This window comes from Acanthochromis polyacanthus, chromosome 15 (genome assembly GCF_021347895.1).
Source record: "Acanthochromis polyacanthus isolate Apoly-LR-REF ecotype Palm Island chromosome 15, KAUST_Apoly_ChrSc, whole genome shotgun sequence".
Taxonomy (NCBI): domain Eukaryota; kingdom Metazoa; phylum Chordata; class Actinopteri; family Pomacentridae; genus Acanthochromis; species Acanthochromis polyacanthus.
Genome location: NC_067127.1, coordinates 7,274,928 through 7,290,820, shown reverse-complemented (window position 1 = coordinate 7,290,820; position 15,893 = coordinate 7,274,928). Strand labels below are relative to the sequence as shown.

Sequence of the window (15,893 nt, the reverse complement as noted above, 5' to 3'; positions counted from 1 at the left end):
CTGAAAACTGCATATATTTCTATACCAGTTTTTATACGTGTGTGGTACTGATTTATGAATGTGTGCAAGAACCTGCAAATGTCTGTTCTTTACGATGGCACATTTGAACAAGATTTGTAAAAGAATCTGCAAGTATATGCATTCAACAAATTGGTAATTTTATGAATGAGAATTGTATTTATTAGGTTCAGGAACTGGGAGGAAAAAAGCAAATCACCTCATGCATTGCCTTTATTCCACAGTGACAGCGGAGACAGACAGATAGAAAGTGTGGGGGAGGAGAGCAGGGCAGTGGCATGCTGTAAAGGTCAGGCCGGTACAGATTCAAACACGGCTGCTGAGGGTTTTTGCAGCTGAGATGCACGCAAACCGCTCTGCTATGGGGATGCGTCAATCATCTGACTTTAGTCGTGTCGCATCTGAGATTGTGTTAATCTCTCTGTAGCTCCCACAGGCTCACATTGCCGTTGTGGTTTGTTGCAGCAAAATTTCAACCACTACAGCCCAGTAATGTCACAGTTAAAGTCACTAGTAGAGCATGGGCTGTGTACTGGGACACATTGTGAGGTCAGAAAGAAAGAAACCCAGAGCGGCAGACAGATCGCCAGCCAGACCAGAAGTGTCTGAGATCACATGCCTCAGGTGGAAATGAAGAATTATTTCGTGCTCTTGAACCTAAATACTTGGGTCATTATATAATTGCGGGATTTTTTTTGTATCATAGTTGACATTTTTTGCTGTTTTCAGGCCTCAAATCAGCATGGTCGCCCTAACCAAACACCACATGGCATTTTTAGAGAAAGATTCTTCTAAATATTATATATATAATTGAGTAAAATTGAAACTGAAAATTGAAATTGACGCTGCTTTATATTAAATAACTCAGAAAGCCTTGGAGTCTTGCCAGTCTTTTCTTCAGGAGGAAATGACATCATGTGAAGCAGGTCATGTGATCTGGAATTAACACTCTTCCTTGAGAGGTGTTTTTGTAACGGGGAACTTAGTTGAAAGGGATTTCTGGGACACAGATACAATTTGTTTTTTTGTGTTACAAAATAGCACAGATGATCACAGAAAAACACAAAATGACTCGATGAGACACGTAATTATCATATAAAGATACAAAATTATGAGCGAGACACAAAATAACTACAAAAAGTTGCAAAATGACCACAGAGGCACAAAAACTAAACACTATAAACCACCTAAAATTAATTCTAATGGATAACTTCATTGAAAATGATTTCTCAGACACAGATACTATTTGTTGTTTTCCATATAAAATTTGATATATTGCCAACAAAGATAGATCTGTCATGATTATCTCAACTTAATAAAAAGAACGCAATCAAAACAAATTTTGAATAATCTCATTTTATTATTGTTAAGCTAAATAGAAGGTGGTTGTTATTAAATTTAGTTGACATTTTGGTGATATCCAGTCAGTTTTTATTAATAAGTGATTGTTTCCATAATAAATAATTATGACATTTATAAAGAAATTATCATAATGAACATAAAAAACATTATTTTGTTACTTTTAACAAAAACGTTTGCAAGATACATCCCATGGACTTCAAAAGTACCTCAGTTATACATTGACCCTCTTCAACCGTTGGTTTTCCTACGCACAAACGTTACTCATGTTTACAGAGTTGTATGTACAAGTACAAATGTCACATTCGTCGATTATGTGTTTACACATTTACACTCTCTTTTGCACTATATCTGAAGATTCCTGCACACATTCATAAATCAGACACAGCTTTCAACATATTATTGCTTCATTAATACCCTCTATAGTGTTCTGCAAATCAATATTGTTAATGGCTGTCATATAGTAGAATATAATTAAAATATTCTCCTTATTTCCAAAGTTTTATAAAGCAGAGGTATCAAATGGCTTACATATTCACTATAAAACTTGTAAAATTAACACAGAGCAGTAAAGAGCAAAGCAAGCAAGGCATAAAACATAAAAGCATTACATCAAAGGAACAGCACAACAAGGTCAGTAATAACTAACAGAATTTCAATTCGTCCAAACAAGTCTATAAAAGTGAGTTTCAAGCAGCTTTTAGCAGATTATAATCAATCTGCTGGTTGGAGCTGCACAGCGGAGGCCGGGGTGAGCTGAAGGAATGAGTTCATGCTGCACTTTGATAAAGTTAGGAACTCACAAGAAAGCAGCAGAGCCCTTCTGACTTTTAGTCTCCAGAATGGGGCCCAGCTGTAAAAACAATCGATAATTCTCCTATAATCTGTATAAAACCCCACACATTCAAATGCCATTAAATGTTTTCTCCCGTCAGAGCCACAGGAGAGTTTCAACAACCATGTCCTCAGGCTGAATAATGTAGAAGTAAAAGTGATGGAGTGTCCTTTTAAATGCTCATCCAGCAAGAAAAAAAAACTCACTTGAGATGCTAACTTTAAGAGATATTAATGCACTCTTTTTTCGCTTTTTTTCTCTGCTTCCTTCATTCCTCCTGCTTCTCATCGCTCTCCTCCTTTCATCCACGTCACCTCTGCTTGTATAGAATTTGAACTACGCCCCTCACTTGTCAGAATGTGGGTCACCTTCCTCTGTTTTAGATGGAAGTGGGAAAAGAAACAGCTATTAAATTAACTAACCCTATGAAAACACAGTCTGTCAGAGCGGCGATACTAATGATACACGGCTAAGCTCCTTTTTAAAATTAATCCCCTGGTTGCATTTCTCTCTGATGTTTCTAGAGCAGGTAGGCTGTTGTTCTTCATGTTGTGTGTGTGTGTGTGTGCAGTTTGATGTGTAAAGACATCAAATTGCATATAATTTACAGTCCGTGCTGTTTTATTGGAGTGTGTTGTGTGTAAATCTTTTTTTAATAGGTTTACGAGCTACGAAAGTTCCAAAATGTTGCTTTACGCATTGTGATTCCACAAGACACTTCTAATAAATAAATGATAGATACTATTAGACTAAATTTGTTTGTCATATTCCAGACTAGAAGGGGCACTCTGATCTGGATCTGCACCAAAATTTAATGGATCGTTCCTTTGGCGGTGTTCCACCTGTCCGACAAGTTTTGCAAATTTCGGCCACGTAGTTTTTGTGTAATCTTGCTGACGGACAAATAAACCAACAGTAATGAAAACTGCTTTGACTGAGGAATAATTAGAGCAAATTTTGACCTATTTACTGAATTTTCATGCTCTAGGTTGCCAGGTTTGAAGTTATTTCTCTCAGATGTGGAATTTAAAGCCTTCAAAATGTTCATTTTGTGTATTTATTATATCTTTATTCTTCTTATGTTGATATAAGAAATAACAAATATACACGATTAAATAAGAAACATTCAAATTTAAAATGGAAAAACCAAACAACCAGCATCAAATTTAGATTCAGATGATACAGGTTGTGGCATCACCTTATTCAGCACACAAAGAAACCATACAAATCCAGAAATCTGTCCAGTTTTCTCTCATCTTTCGCAGAAATATTTGTGCTCATGTAGGATCCATTCATGCATAGTAAGAAGCTGATTGAGGAAAATATATTTCCAGGGCTTTTGAATCATTAGTTAGTTCCAGAAAATGCAGTTTCACAGGGATATTCTCCTCAAACTTGGAGAGCCGTCGAGAATCAAAACGAGTCCACACTGCTACTTCTACAAGCGCCTCCTTTTATTTTTGTGGTTTTTTTTCAACGTTACACACATCTGATCTGTTTACAGTACATATGTTAGCGTGTTGTAGTTGTGGAGGTCACAAACGCTGTCCTTGTTTCCCAAAAAAATCGGGGAGAGTTAGAGACACAGACATGGAGCGAGCAGGCTTGGATGTCCTCTCCAGCAGCGCAGATGCCACTAAATAAAATATTTCATAATCCTGCCCAAATCCTCTAATCACCATGACAACAGGCAGCAGGGAGCCAGAGAGTGGTGGTGTGTGGACCCCCCTTCTCCTTCTTCTTTTCCCTTCTTTTCCCTCTTTATCTGAATTTGGGTCCACGCTGTCAGATTTATTTATTTTTTGGTGATTCCTCAATACTCCACTGTTTTTCTTCCCATCTAAAGAATCCGTCTTATTGATTTTAGAGAAAGCAATTTAAATCACACACTCCAGTGGTCAGTTGGTCTTTTAACCGGTGAAGTAAGATGCTTAAAATTTGTAGGTTTTTTTGCCGCTTTTCTTCCCTGATGGGCCACAACTCAGTGAGCAGACGAGGATCAAGACAGAAGATCAGAAAGTCGGTTCAAGAGACCTGAAGTTTAAATTCAATTACTGTGGTTTGTGCTTCAGTGTCAGGATGAGTGTGTAAAGGGCGTAGAAAGCACACACACACATGCACGATCACACACACTGAAGGCCTGCCGGCTTCTGTACGGTGATAGGATAATGGAGGTGATGACCTCATGGGGTGAAAGGACCTGTTGCCTGGTAACAGTGTGGAAAACAGTGAGAGATGGGGGTAGTCATATCACTGGTGTGTGGGTGAGAGTGTGTGTGTGTGTGTGTGTGTGTGTGTGTGTGTGTGTGTGTGTGTGTGTGTCATATCGACCAGCGTTGTCAGTTAAAGGAGATGATCACGGTGGTTTAAAGTAGAAGAGAGTCAAGTTTAAGAGTATCGATCCCACTCAGGTGTGTTGGAGCCACTGATTTAGGGGAAACACACGACCGCAGCTTGCGTAAACACTTCCTGCTGCGGGATGAATGAATATCCTGCATTTCACTGCTTCTTCTGCAGCTCACTTGAGTGTGTGTGTGTGTGTGTGTGCCACACATAAATAATTAACTCCCTCTTGTCTCGGTCTCTCTGCAGGTATTCGGCCCCAGATTATGAATGGGCCTATGCACCCGCGCCCCCTGGTGGCGCTGCTGGATGGGCGCGACTGCACCGTGGAGATGCCCATCCTCAAAGATCTGGCCACCGTGGCTTTCTGTGACGCCCAGTCCACACAGGAGATACACGAGAAGGTACAGAATCAGATCTCAGATGTCCGCTTTTTCTTATTTATTTCTCCTAAAAAGTAGCAAAAGGAACTACAATTCTTAATGGTAGAAAAAAGCAAGATTTCAGTCTATTTAGTTATATTTCTATGTATACACTTTAATCTACACTTGTATTTTAACTTCAATAAAAGTGCACCACTTATATAGAATCACAGGAGTGCCATAAGAAAAAACAATCTTTTTTTAAAAAAAAAGGAAATAAATGTTTAAATATAAAAGAGAATAATTGTAAAATAAATACATCTGTTAAAAAATAAGGATGGAAATGTGTAAATATAAATAGGAATAAATAAGGCAATAAATAAAACAATAAATCTGTTTAAAATTAGGAAATAAATGTGTAAATATAAAGAGGAATAACTTTAAAAAATCTATTAAAAATAAATAAATAAATGTGTAAATATAAAGAGGAATGAATGCAAGAATAAATAAAAAATAAATCTGTAAAAAAATAAAAATAAATGTACAAAATTTGCCTTTTATATCTCCATATTTTTAATTATTATTTTATTTATTTATTCATCTTTATTTTTACACATTTATTTCCTTTTTTAACAGATTTATTTTTAAAATGTATTTATTCCTCTTTGTATTTACACATTTACTTACTTGTTTTTAACAGATTTTTTTCTCTTACGGCACTCTTGTGATTCCATACACTGACCTCTGATGTATCCTTATTCTTAAAAAGATTTCGGTTGCATTTATTCATAAAGTTTAATTAGTTATTGTTGATTTGATGAGAGTTTTATGTTTCCTTTATTAGAGCAGCTACATTTCAAATCTGTCTCACTAGTCGGCCAAGGAAAATACAGCAAAAAAAGATGAAAAAACAAAGAATTTAAATGATTTATTCAACAAATCAATCAGGCGGTGAAGCAAAAACAAACACCTTCACGTACTGGATATTATATTTGAACCATTTCATGCTCCTTGAGATTCCTACAGTCATCTACTGTTTTCATTTCTGTCTTGATCTAATATTAATAAACACTGACCTGACATATCTGTGATAAAATATTCTTAGCTCTGGGTTTATTTATTGGTTGGCTTCTGGTGCTGTTAGCCTTCATGGGGAAGTTTAGTTACATAAAAACACACATTTCACACACTGCAGTCTAACAAAAGAAACACAGAAATGTTGTAATGTAAAATGTAAAGTTGAATAAATTAAAGCAAAACAAAGGAGATGCATAGAAAAGAAAATAGCAGGTTCACTCCTCTTCCACACAGTTAATGTACGGGAAATGCAGGCTTATTACCACATTTCTGATGCCTTTTAATGTGACACACGGTGGGTTTAACACACAATGCATGTTTAGAATGAATGCTAGAATATGTCAGACCACGTAATGTCGCAGCACAGCCAGTCTGCTCGCTGTGACAGTAACAGTAACAGGATCTGCAGGAACTCTGATGCAGAACCAGACACACACTGTGATAGCGACAGAGTATGAACTTTGAATGTGTTCCCTGAATTATTTGCTCTCACCGCGGCAAAAAAAAGAAGAATCGCCTCTTTCTTCTGTCTGCGCCTCCTCCTCTGTAATGTTTTAATAACATTTCAGCCCACTGGCTTGTTCCACTCTCCCAGTTCAGCTGTAATGGTTTCATCACTGACTCTAATCCCACCGGGTGCTCCAGTGCTGCTTTGTTAAATAAGGAGGAGGAGGAGGCTGGTAATAGAAATGCAGTATAATTGTTCTCAGCCAGAGTGGGTGAAACATTTGTCTTATTTTACAGTCTATACACTGGAGCCAGTGAGCAGCTATTTTACACTCCAAGCGGGAGAGGTTTTGTTTTCACACTCACAAAGAGAGGAGGAAAGCTTCCATTTCATGTTGTATCAATTAGAGGACGAACCGTAATGGATTTTTGGGAACGAGCTGATTTTAGGGAGTAAAAAAATTCCGGTTTTGGTCAATATTCATAATCCATACACGACCAGTCAAAAGTCTGGATACACCTTCTCATTTAATCTTTATTTTCGTGACTATTTACATTGTAGATTCTCACTGAAGGCATCAGAACTATGAACACGTGGAATTAGACGAAAAAGCATGAATTAAGTCTAGACACGTTTTATATTTTAGTTTCTTCAAAATGGCCACCCTTTGCTTTGGTTACTGCTTTTGCACACTCTTGGCATTCTCTCCGTCAGCTTCATGAGGTTGTCACCTGAAATGGTATTCACAGGTATTCATTGTCAAGGTTCATTTGTGGAATTTCCTGCCTTCTTAATGGGGTTGGGACCATCAGTTTTATACTTTAAACTCAATCGGGTTTTTTCTTAAGTTGTTCAAACAATAAAAATAGTTTTAACCAAGCATTTTGTTGAATTAACCAATATTTTCAATATTTTAAGAAAGCCGGGTTGCTTTTGTAGGAGTAGTTCACTTCACTTTTAATGTGAATCGAATTAAAAAAAAATTAAACGGAGTAATTTGCCCACACAGCTTTTGTTCCTAATTTCTAATAATACAACATAAAATTGATCAATCAACATCAAAACATTCAAAACTACCATCCTCCAGTCTTCTTATCTTTTGTTATGAATCTGCTTAGTGTTACTGCTCAGAATATTATGACAAATGCCACATAAATAGCATATTTTGCTCATTTACTTTGCAAATCTGTACAAAACAGCTTTAGTGGTGTGCTGTGTGCTTTTATAATAGAGGAACTGTCAGGTCTAAAAGCAGAAATGTGAAGTAATTGTGTTTCGTTTTGGGTGATTATCTTTCGCTGAAGAATTTTAAATTTCATAGAATAATTTGTAGAAGCTTGAATCTGTACTTTAGTCCTATACCAATATAATAGATAGATAGATAGATAGATAGATAGATAGATAGATAGATAGATAGATAATTGGTCAGCATTGACCAATAAAATCAGCTTATTGACTTATCAATCAGGCTGTAATTTCAGCGCTAAATCTTTTAACTATGGCGCTTTTTTGGTTTCAAAGAAAACTGCTCTGTAGTGTTTTTCATGACCTATTTTACATTATTTCTTCATATGGCATGTTTTTACGACATGTTGAAAAAATGGCATTTTTTTCGACATAGTATACAATGGTGATTTTTTGGACAAAATTCATGATGATTTTTTTCTCAAAGAGAACTGCCCTGTAGTGTTTTTCACAGCCTACTTTACATTATTTTTTCATATGGCATGTTTTTATGACATGTTGAAAAAATCGCATTCTCAACCTTTTTTCAGTGACGTACCCCCTGTGTACTATATTTTCATTTACGTACCCCAAAACTAAGGCAAAGCATTTTTGGCTGACAAAAAGAGACAGATATAAAATACAGCACTACGTCAGCAGTTTCTGATATGTTGAATTTTATGTCAATTATGCAAAAAAATGCTAATTTGTAGTGGTCTTTCTTCAGCTACTTGGAGAAAAAGAACTAAAAACTTGTTGAAAAGTAAATAATTGATTCAACTGTAAATAAAGATTTCTACACAGAAATAATCGGAAACGTAAAGTGTCCTCTTGCACACGTGGACTAAATTGTTGGTACCCCTCGGTTAATGAAAGAAAAACCCACAATGGTCACAGAAATAATTTGAATTTGACAAAAGTAAAAAAAAAAAAAAAAAAATCTATGAAAATTAGCCAGTGAAAATCAGACATTGCTTTTGAACCGTGGTTCAGCAGAATTTTAAAAAATAAACTCTTCCATAATCTGGGTTTATGGTAATAAAATGGAATGGTCTGCTTGAGATGAAATTCATTTTATGAACTTTCATTCACATTTTGTTGAAGAATTATTGAATAAATATATTTTATAAAGGATTTTTGAGTTGTTGCTGGTTTGTAATGTTTTTTTTTTTTAAATCTCACATACCCCTTGACATACCTTCAAGTACCCCCAGGGGTACTCGTACCCCCATTTGAGGGCCGCTGCTCTAAAATATGCATTTCGACTCATTTACATTTACAAAGTTGTCAGTTTTGTTTAATGCGAACATAATAACTTAATTTGTAAGTTAAATGAAAGAAACTCAAAACAAATAATTGATATTTGGTCTTTTTCTTCACACACACACACACACACACACACACACACACACACACACACACACACACACACACACACACACACACACACACAAGCGATCTCTGTCCAGCAAGATGTTGTGAACACATTTCACACACAGAGGACTCTTCTGGGAGTATAGAGGTTGGCAGCGATCCCACAACTGTAACTACACAGCAGAGGGTGCAGATGGGGCGCACACACACACACACACACACACACACACACACACACACACACACACACACACACACACACACACACACACACACACACACTTCAACAGCCTCACTGGTTTCAGCAGTGAAGTGCTGTTCACACACAAGTATATAAAACAAACTCACAGCGAGCAAACAAAAGCATGCCGCTGTCTTTTTGCATGCGCTGCCTGGAAGTGAGCAGATGCAGCTATTAGAGGATCCATCACTTAAGGAATCGGCGTAAACTGCAGTTCGCGCTCTCTCCCCGTGCGACTGCGAGCCTGTGTCGACCTGCGAGAAAAATTTTGTGGCTCCCGCTGAGTACACTTTAAAAGAAATTTATTAGAGAGCACTCACGGTCCATTAACTGATGCGGCACCGTCCTTGGAAAGACAAAGAAGACCCGGTGGATTGCAGAAAGATACAAAGTGGTGTGCTTTTCAAGTGTGTTTGGCATCACTCTGTTGGTAACCACGTTTTTTTTATCAAGTGCCGCTATTTTAGTGCAAAGTAAAATTGGTTAACACTCAGCCATGTTTGTGGACGTAATTGATAAAATTGCACGTTATTCACTGGTGGAGAAAATCCTGTAAGAGTAAGACAGAATAATGTTTAAAGAGAAATAGAGAATGTCAGTGAAGTGTTTTTATTTGTTTCTATTTGTTCATTTTGTGCTTTTTTGAGCCGTTATTTGCAGGGAGAGGGCAAACATTCAACTTCCTGGAAATGAACTGGGAACATTTTGATAATGCGCTTTAGCCGTACAGATGCTCTGTGGTTGCATTCATCCTAAAATTTATGAAAAATAACTGTCAAAAATCAGGATTCTAGATTTAATAATCTCAGATTTCTGTATTGTTTTCCCTCTTGCGTCCCTCCATCTTATTCAGGCTCCAAAAATTTGCTGCCAGCATCTAAAACTTTCTAAATTTTGGGGTGGCTGAGGCTCATGTGGTAGAGCGGGTCGTCCAGTGATCGAAGGGTCGGCAGTTTGATTCCTGCTCTCGCCTAGTCGTGTGCTTTTGTGTCCTTGTGCAAGACACTTTACCTGCCTTGTCTCCAGTGCGGCTACTCACACTGGTGTATGAATGCGTGTGAATGTTGGTGATGGTAGGTGCGGATTGGCAGCCACGCTTCCGTCAGTCTGCCCCAGGGCAGCTGTGGCTACAAATGTAGCTTACCACCACCACTGTGCGAGTGAGTGAATAAAGGGTCCATTGTGAAGCGCATTGTGAGTGGCCAAAAGAAGCACTATATAAATCTAATCCATTATTATTATTATTAAATTATCATGTAAATCTGCATTTATTAATTTATTTTTTGCACTTTCAGACATAACTTCATGACTAACTCGAATCCCAACATTAGAAGCCTCTTCTAAAGCCCACTACCCTGTGATCATACAACGAGAGGCGCAAATTGCACAGAGGAAAATTATCAAATAATTTCTGAAATTAGGTTTTGTTTTTTTTTTTAGCATCGGAGCACAATCTTAAAGGAATTATTACTACTTTCATGTCTGGAAGCTCAACATGACACCACAGTCAGCAGGTTGTCTAGGCTAACCGGATGGCAAGAAAAGGAAGCAAAATGGACGCTGAGTTACAGTGTGAATTTTCCTCGGTAAGAGTAGGTTCACAATAAAATGCAAAATAAATGAAGGAGTTAAATGGAGATGGGTGCGACTGAGAAAAAAGAGCAAAACATAACCTAAGCGAACTGTACTCCACAAGTTGTTAACCTACCAAAAAAATAAAAGATAATTAAGACAAAGGAAGCTCCTAAGGGGGCAGTAACACCCCTATCTAACAATGAATTATTTATATTTCTTAGCTCACATGCATAATAAGTACAACAATCAGTGTTGCTGAATCCCGAACTGGACAGCTCAGCGCCTATGAACTGCCACCAAACGCTGGCATGAATGAGCCTTTTAAGGTCCACCGGGCACCATGATTGGAGGCGGTTGTATGTCCGGGACCAATCCACACCTTAGCTTAGCATCAATGAGCATAGCCTGTCACAGTTAAAAGCTAAAAACCAGGCCCTAACAGCACCTGAAAAGCTCAAGCTTAACACCTAAAAATGTGCTTTCTAGCACCTTCCAACTCCCTAATAAACACATTGTGTGTTTAATTTGAAATCATATAACATTAGGGCTTTATTTGCTGTTCTGTGCTCATGATTCTCCGCCGTACATGCCAGCTCCAGCTAAAGAAGAATCCTTTTTAACACAGCCGCTAATTACCACAATGCAAAACCCATTTGCTCAGTTTTTCCACCCCACATAAACTTGCTCTCAGCTTTTATTCCTGTTGCACAGCGCGCAGTGATTCGGTGTCATTTTCCAGCATTGTCTGCAGCCAAGCCCGCCTCTGGCCGGCTTCGCTCAAGTAATGAGATTAATGCATGAGGAGAGCTTTAACCTTGGGTTTAGCATCCAGCTCCCGCTACCACTAGCTTCAATAAAAATGTTATATGGAAATCCATGGCTATGCTAATCTGCCTCGGCTAGGTTCATTCAGTTAGCGGGTTGTGAATTTAAACCGGTTATTTAACAGCCTCGGCGTGCACCACCTACTTGTTTATGCTCTCTGGGTTTCTCTGCAGCTGTCAGTCTACTTTATTGTCCTGCCTGCATCCACTCTAACCTTGTTTGCATACAGTCTGAGTGAATGGAAAGTGACAAAAACCAGCTTTGGCAAGCACTCATTATACAGTAAACACACACAGACAATCACTCATATTTTAGAGCGCACATAAACAATCCATTTGCATTTAGATGAAGAACAACGGACATAAACTTAGGAGCAGAAAAATGGGAGATGGTGAAATGGCTCTTATTCATGTTGGCTGCAACAAGTCGCTATACATGCTGTTCCGGAAAAACCATCTGAATATCAATGTTGGGATGATAATGATTAAGGACAGCGATGACATTGTGATCATAATATAAATGCAAATGAAAATGTTCTGCTTTCGTCCGTCTCCAACGTCACTGATGATTGCTGAGGAAACACTGATGTAAACAGCGACGATGATGATGATGATGATGGTGATGATGATGCCTCATCCTCTGTGTGATGTCCCTCAGGTGCTGAACGAGGCCGTAGGGGCCATGATGTACCACACCATCACCCTGACCAGAGAGGACTTGGAGAAGTTCAAGGCGCTGCGCATCATCATACGCATCGGCAGCGGTTACGACAACATCGACATCAAGGCTGCCGGCGAGCTCGGTGAGGCCGAGGGGACAGATGCAGGGAGAAAGAATGTAGACATAAAGAAGTGAGGTCGTTCAGAGGCAGACGGTAATCATACGGCAAGAATAATGAACGAGACGGGTCGCATCTGCCCATATGGCTCGTTCATTCTCTGCTAAAAGTGGCGTTCGATACATCAATGTAAGAACAAAACGATGCATTGTGGGTAGTGCACCTCTGGACGGACGCCAAAGCAAACTCTCCTCGCTGTATTGACTTAACATAAACAACATATGTAACAGGAATTATTAACTGCAAACAGAAGGTGTAATGGAACTGATTGCACATGCAGAGCAGATGCTCCAACTGATATGAAACTCTCCCTCTGATTCCCATTTGGCCCCTTCGGCATATGTTTGGTACGAGAGCAGGATTTAGTGTGATATCCCAATTATTGTCGTTTGCGCTACTACATTTCAGTGCGCTGTGGCATGGATTTCTTTTGGTGGGCATAATTAGCAACGATAATCATCCTCTTATCCTTCACAGTTCAATTTAATACACAGTGTGGTTTTATTTTGTAGAAGGTCATAAAGAAAGAGAAATTCCCTGCCAGTTATTTAGTAGAAATACTGCCGATCATCTCTCTTTCTAACAGCGGTTATGTATCTCAAGGAACAGTCTCTTAAATTGTCATGTTTTTCATTTTTCTCTCGCAGGCATTGCAGTGTGTAATATTCCCTCAGCAGCTGTAGAGGAAACAGCAGACTCAACACTTTGTCACATCCTTAACCTGTACCGGCGAAACACCTGGCTGTACCAGGCTCTCCGGGAGGGCACGCGGGTCCAGAGCGTGGAGCAGATCCGGGAGGTGGCATCGGGAGCGGCCAGGATCCGAGGAGAGACGCTGGGCCTCATCGGATTTGGTGAGCATCTTGGTTTTAGGTGTTTTTTGTTGTTGTTTTACTGCATAAATTGTCTGCGACGCACATTCACCACTTATATTTAACCCTCATGTTGTCCTGTGGGTCAAAATTGACCCATTTTAAAGTTTGAAAATGTGGGGAAAAAAAAGTATATTTTCACAGTGAAACTTCTGATGTCCACATTTTCAACATTTCTGGAAAATCTCTGAACATCTTTTGGTGGAAAAAAAGAAATGTTAAAAATGTTTCTTTAGAACATTCACATAAAAAAATCAACCAAAATCCAGCGAAAATTGCTGGATTTTTCCACATTTTTAAATTTTAAATTGTGTCAATTTGACCCGCAGGACAACATGAGGGTTAAAAAAAGATAATTTCAAGATTGTTTGACTTAAGATATTTAAGATGCATTGTCTTAAAACAAGTCCCTCTATCTTGCAAAAATGTCACTTGTTTAGTGAATTTATCTTAAATCAAGTGGGATGAGATACTTTGACAATAAGACAAAAATATTTTGAGCAGCTGCTGAGACATTTTCACAGAACTTAGCCAACACTTTCTTTCCATCTCACGCCCCCTCAGGTCGCTCAGGCCAGGCGGTGGCCATGCGCGCCAAGGCGTTCGGCTTCAACGTGATCTTCTACGACCCCTACCTCCAGGACGGCTTGGAGCGCTCGCTGGGAGTTCAGCGGGTTTACACGCTCCAGGACCTGCTGTACCAGAGCGACTGCGTCTCCCTGCACTGCAACCTGAACGAACACAACCACCACCTCATCAACGACTTCACCATCAAACAGGTTAGGGGGCATCTTTAGCGCCAAGTCGTCTTTCTTTACATGAGCCTCAGGTGATGGAAGATAAAGGGATCAAACGTTAAACACGACCTGATCTGAGAAGCTGACAGAGCCGACAGCTTATCAAAAACGTAAATGTCTCATCTGGCAGGAGCTCTTTCTCATCACTTCTGACTCCTGGAGGCTGGCAGTGCAGCTTTAGCCCAGCGGATCAGCAGCTGACTGGCATAACTTGGCCACCAGCGCTTCTTTGTTGGCAACTTGCAACTACAGGCTGTTTAAACAGCCCTCTAATGAGCGGTGAGATGCTCAGAATAAGCACATGCAAAGAAACACAGGTGTTTGGAGAATCTCTGTGGATTATGAGGGATCCGTATACGGGGCCTGATGGCAGTGGGACATGTTTTGTGTTGTTATTGTAGGCAGAGAGAGTCACTGTAATCAGTCTGTTCTCACTTGCAGCTTCTGTCCTTTCATACCTCTCAGGTCACTGTGACCCAAACAAAATGTGTGTGGGTGGAGAATGTGCAGCAAAGCGTCAACAGTGAGCCAAACATGGAGATCTTCAGGTTGAATAAATATGAATTTTAGCCTTACGTAAGAAAATTTATCACGTTAACCCAAATAGAGCGACGTATTCAGACATTCTTAAGCTGTAAAATTAGCAAACATTAGCTTGTCTCATTAGTTACACAGTCTACGTGTAAAGATTTACCCTGCAGTGTAAGCCAGTATACTGAATTCTCAAAGCCCGTGATGTATTTGTGCACATTCGGAGCAGCACACCACACCTATTATGAGCTGCCAACAAAGCAGTCAGTGACAAGCCAAGGAATGTTATTGACCAGCCAAGTCACAGTTGCCAGCTGAGTGGGCTGCCAGGCCAGGCGTGCAAGTTAACCAGCCCTGATGAATCAGCCGCTGAGCTAACGACATCATGCTCTGTAACCCCACAATTTAACGGTTTGGGGGACCAGATTTTTGTCTTTAAATGACACAGAAGTCATCATAATATAACTTTGTGAACATTTTTTGGTCTTTATAACGCACAACACAGAAGTAGAAGAGATACTCTGAGGTTATTGCACAGAGTTTTTTTTTCCTGGTCACTGCTGCCACCTGGAGGACATAAACTACACTGCAATTTATTTAGAAAAAAATAGAATAGAATAGAATAGAATAGAATAGAATAGAATAGAATAGAATAGCTTTGTCATCACACAAGGGGGAATGATGCAAAATATAAGTCGCTGCCACTGGACGGTGCATTGAAAGAAGCTAAATTAACAACATTTAATAATAAAATCGAATGAACATTTAAAACAAAACCAAATTAAGAATCCCAACATATGCAAAAGAGGCATGACATATACAGTACAGTGAGGAGGTAATGAGATCAAATAAAAGCCAATAAAATAGAAAAAATGTGGGCAGGAGATTGCAAGTAAGCAGCAAATCCTATAAGACCTAAACGTAGAAAAAATATATATATATATATATATAAATAATAATAAGGAATATCTATGTAACATGCATATATTACACATATAGATATACAATCTGTAAAACCCAAATGTAGAAAAAAAGCAAACTTAATCGATATGTATATATACATAATAAAAGAATAATCGTTGAATTTTTTTTAAAAATTGAAAGAAATCTTTGTGCATTATTTATTTTATTATTTTGTTTATTTATTTATTTATTTGTTTATTTTATTTTTAAT

General features: G+C 38.6%; 1 protein-coding gene across 6 annotated transcripts in view; it reads left to right on the top strand.

The window, feature by feature from the left end:
* The window catches only part of ctbp2a (C-terminal binding protein 2a), a 77,188-nt gene that overhangs the window by 56,463 nt on the left and 4,832 nt on the right, over nucleotides 1-15,893 (top strand). For all 6 annotated transcript variants that reach the window (XM_051960226.1, XM_051960227.1, XM_022221390.2 and 3 more), the window contains 4 exons: nucleotides 4,805-4,959; nucleotides 12,339-12,483; nucleotides 13,167-13,373; nucleotides 13,956-14,170. In XM_051960226.1, the coding sequence (XP_051816186.1) occupies nucleotides 4,805-4,959; nucleotides 12,339-12,483; nucleotides 13,167-13,373; nucleotides 13,956-14,170 (722 nt within the window). The remainder of the gene's footprint in view (nucleotides 1-4,804; nucleotides 4,960-12,338; nucleotides 12,484-13,166; nucleotides 13,374-13,955; nucleotides 14,171-15,893) is intronic.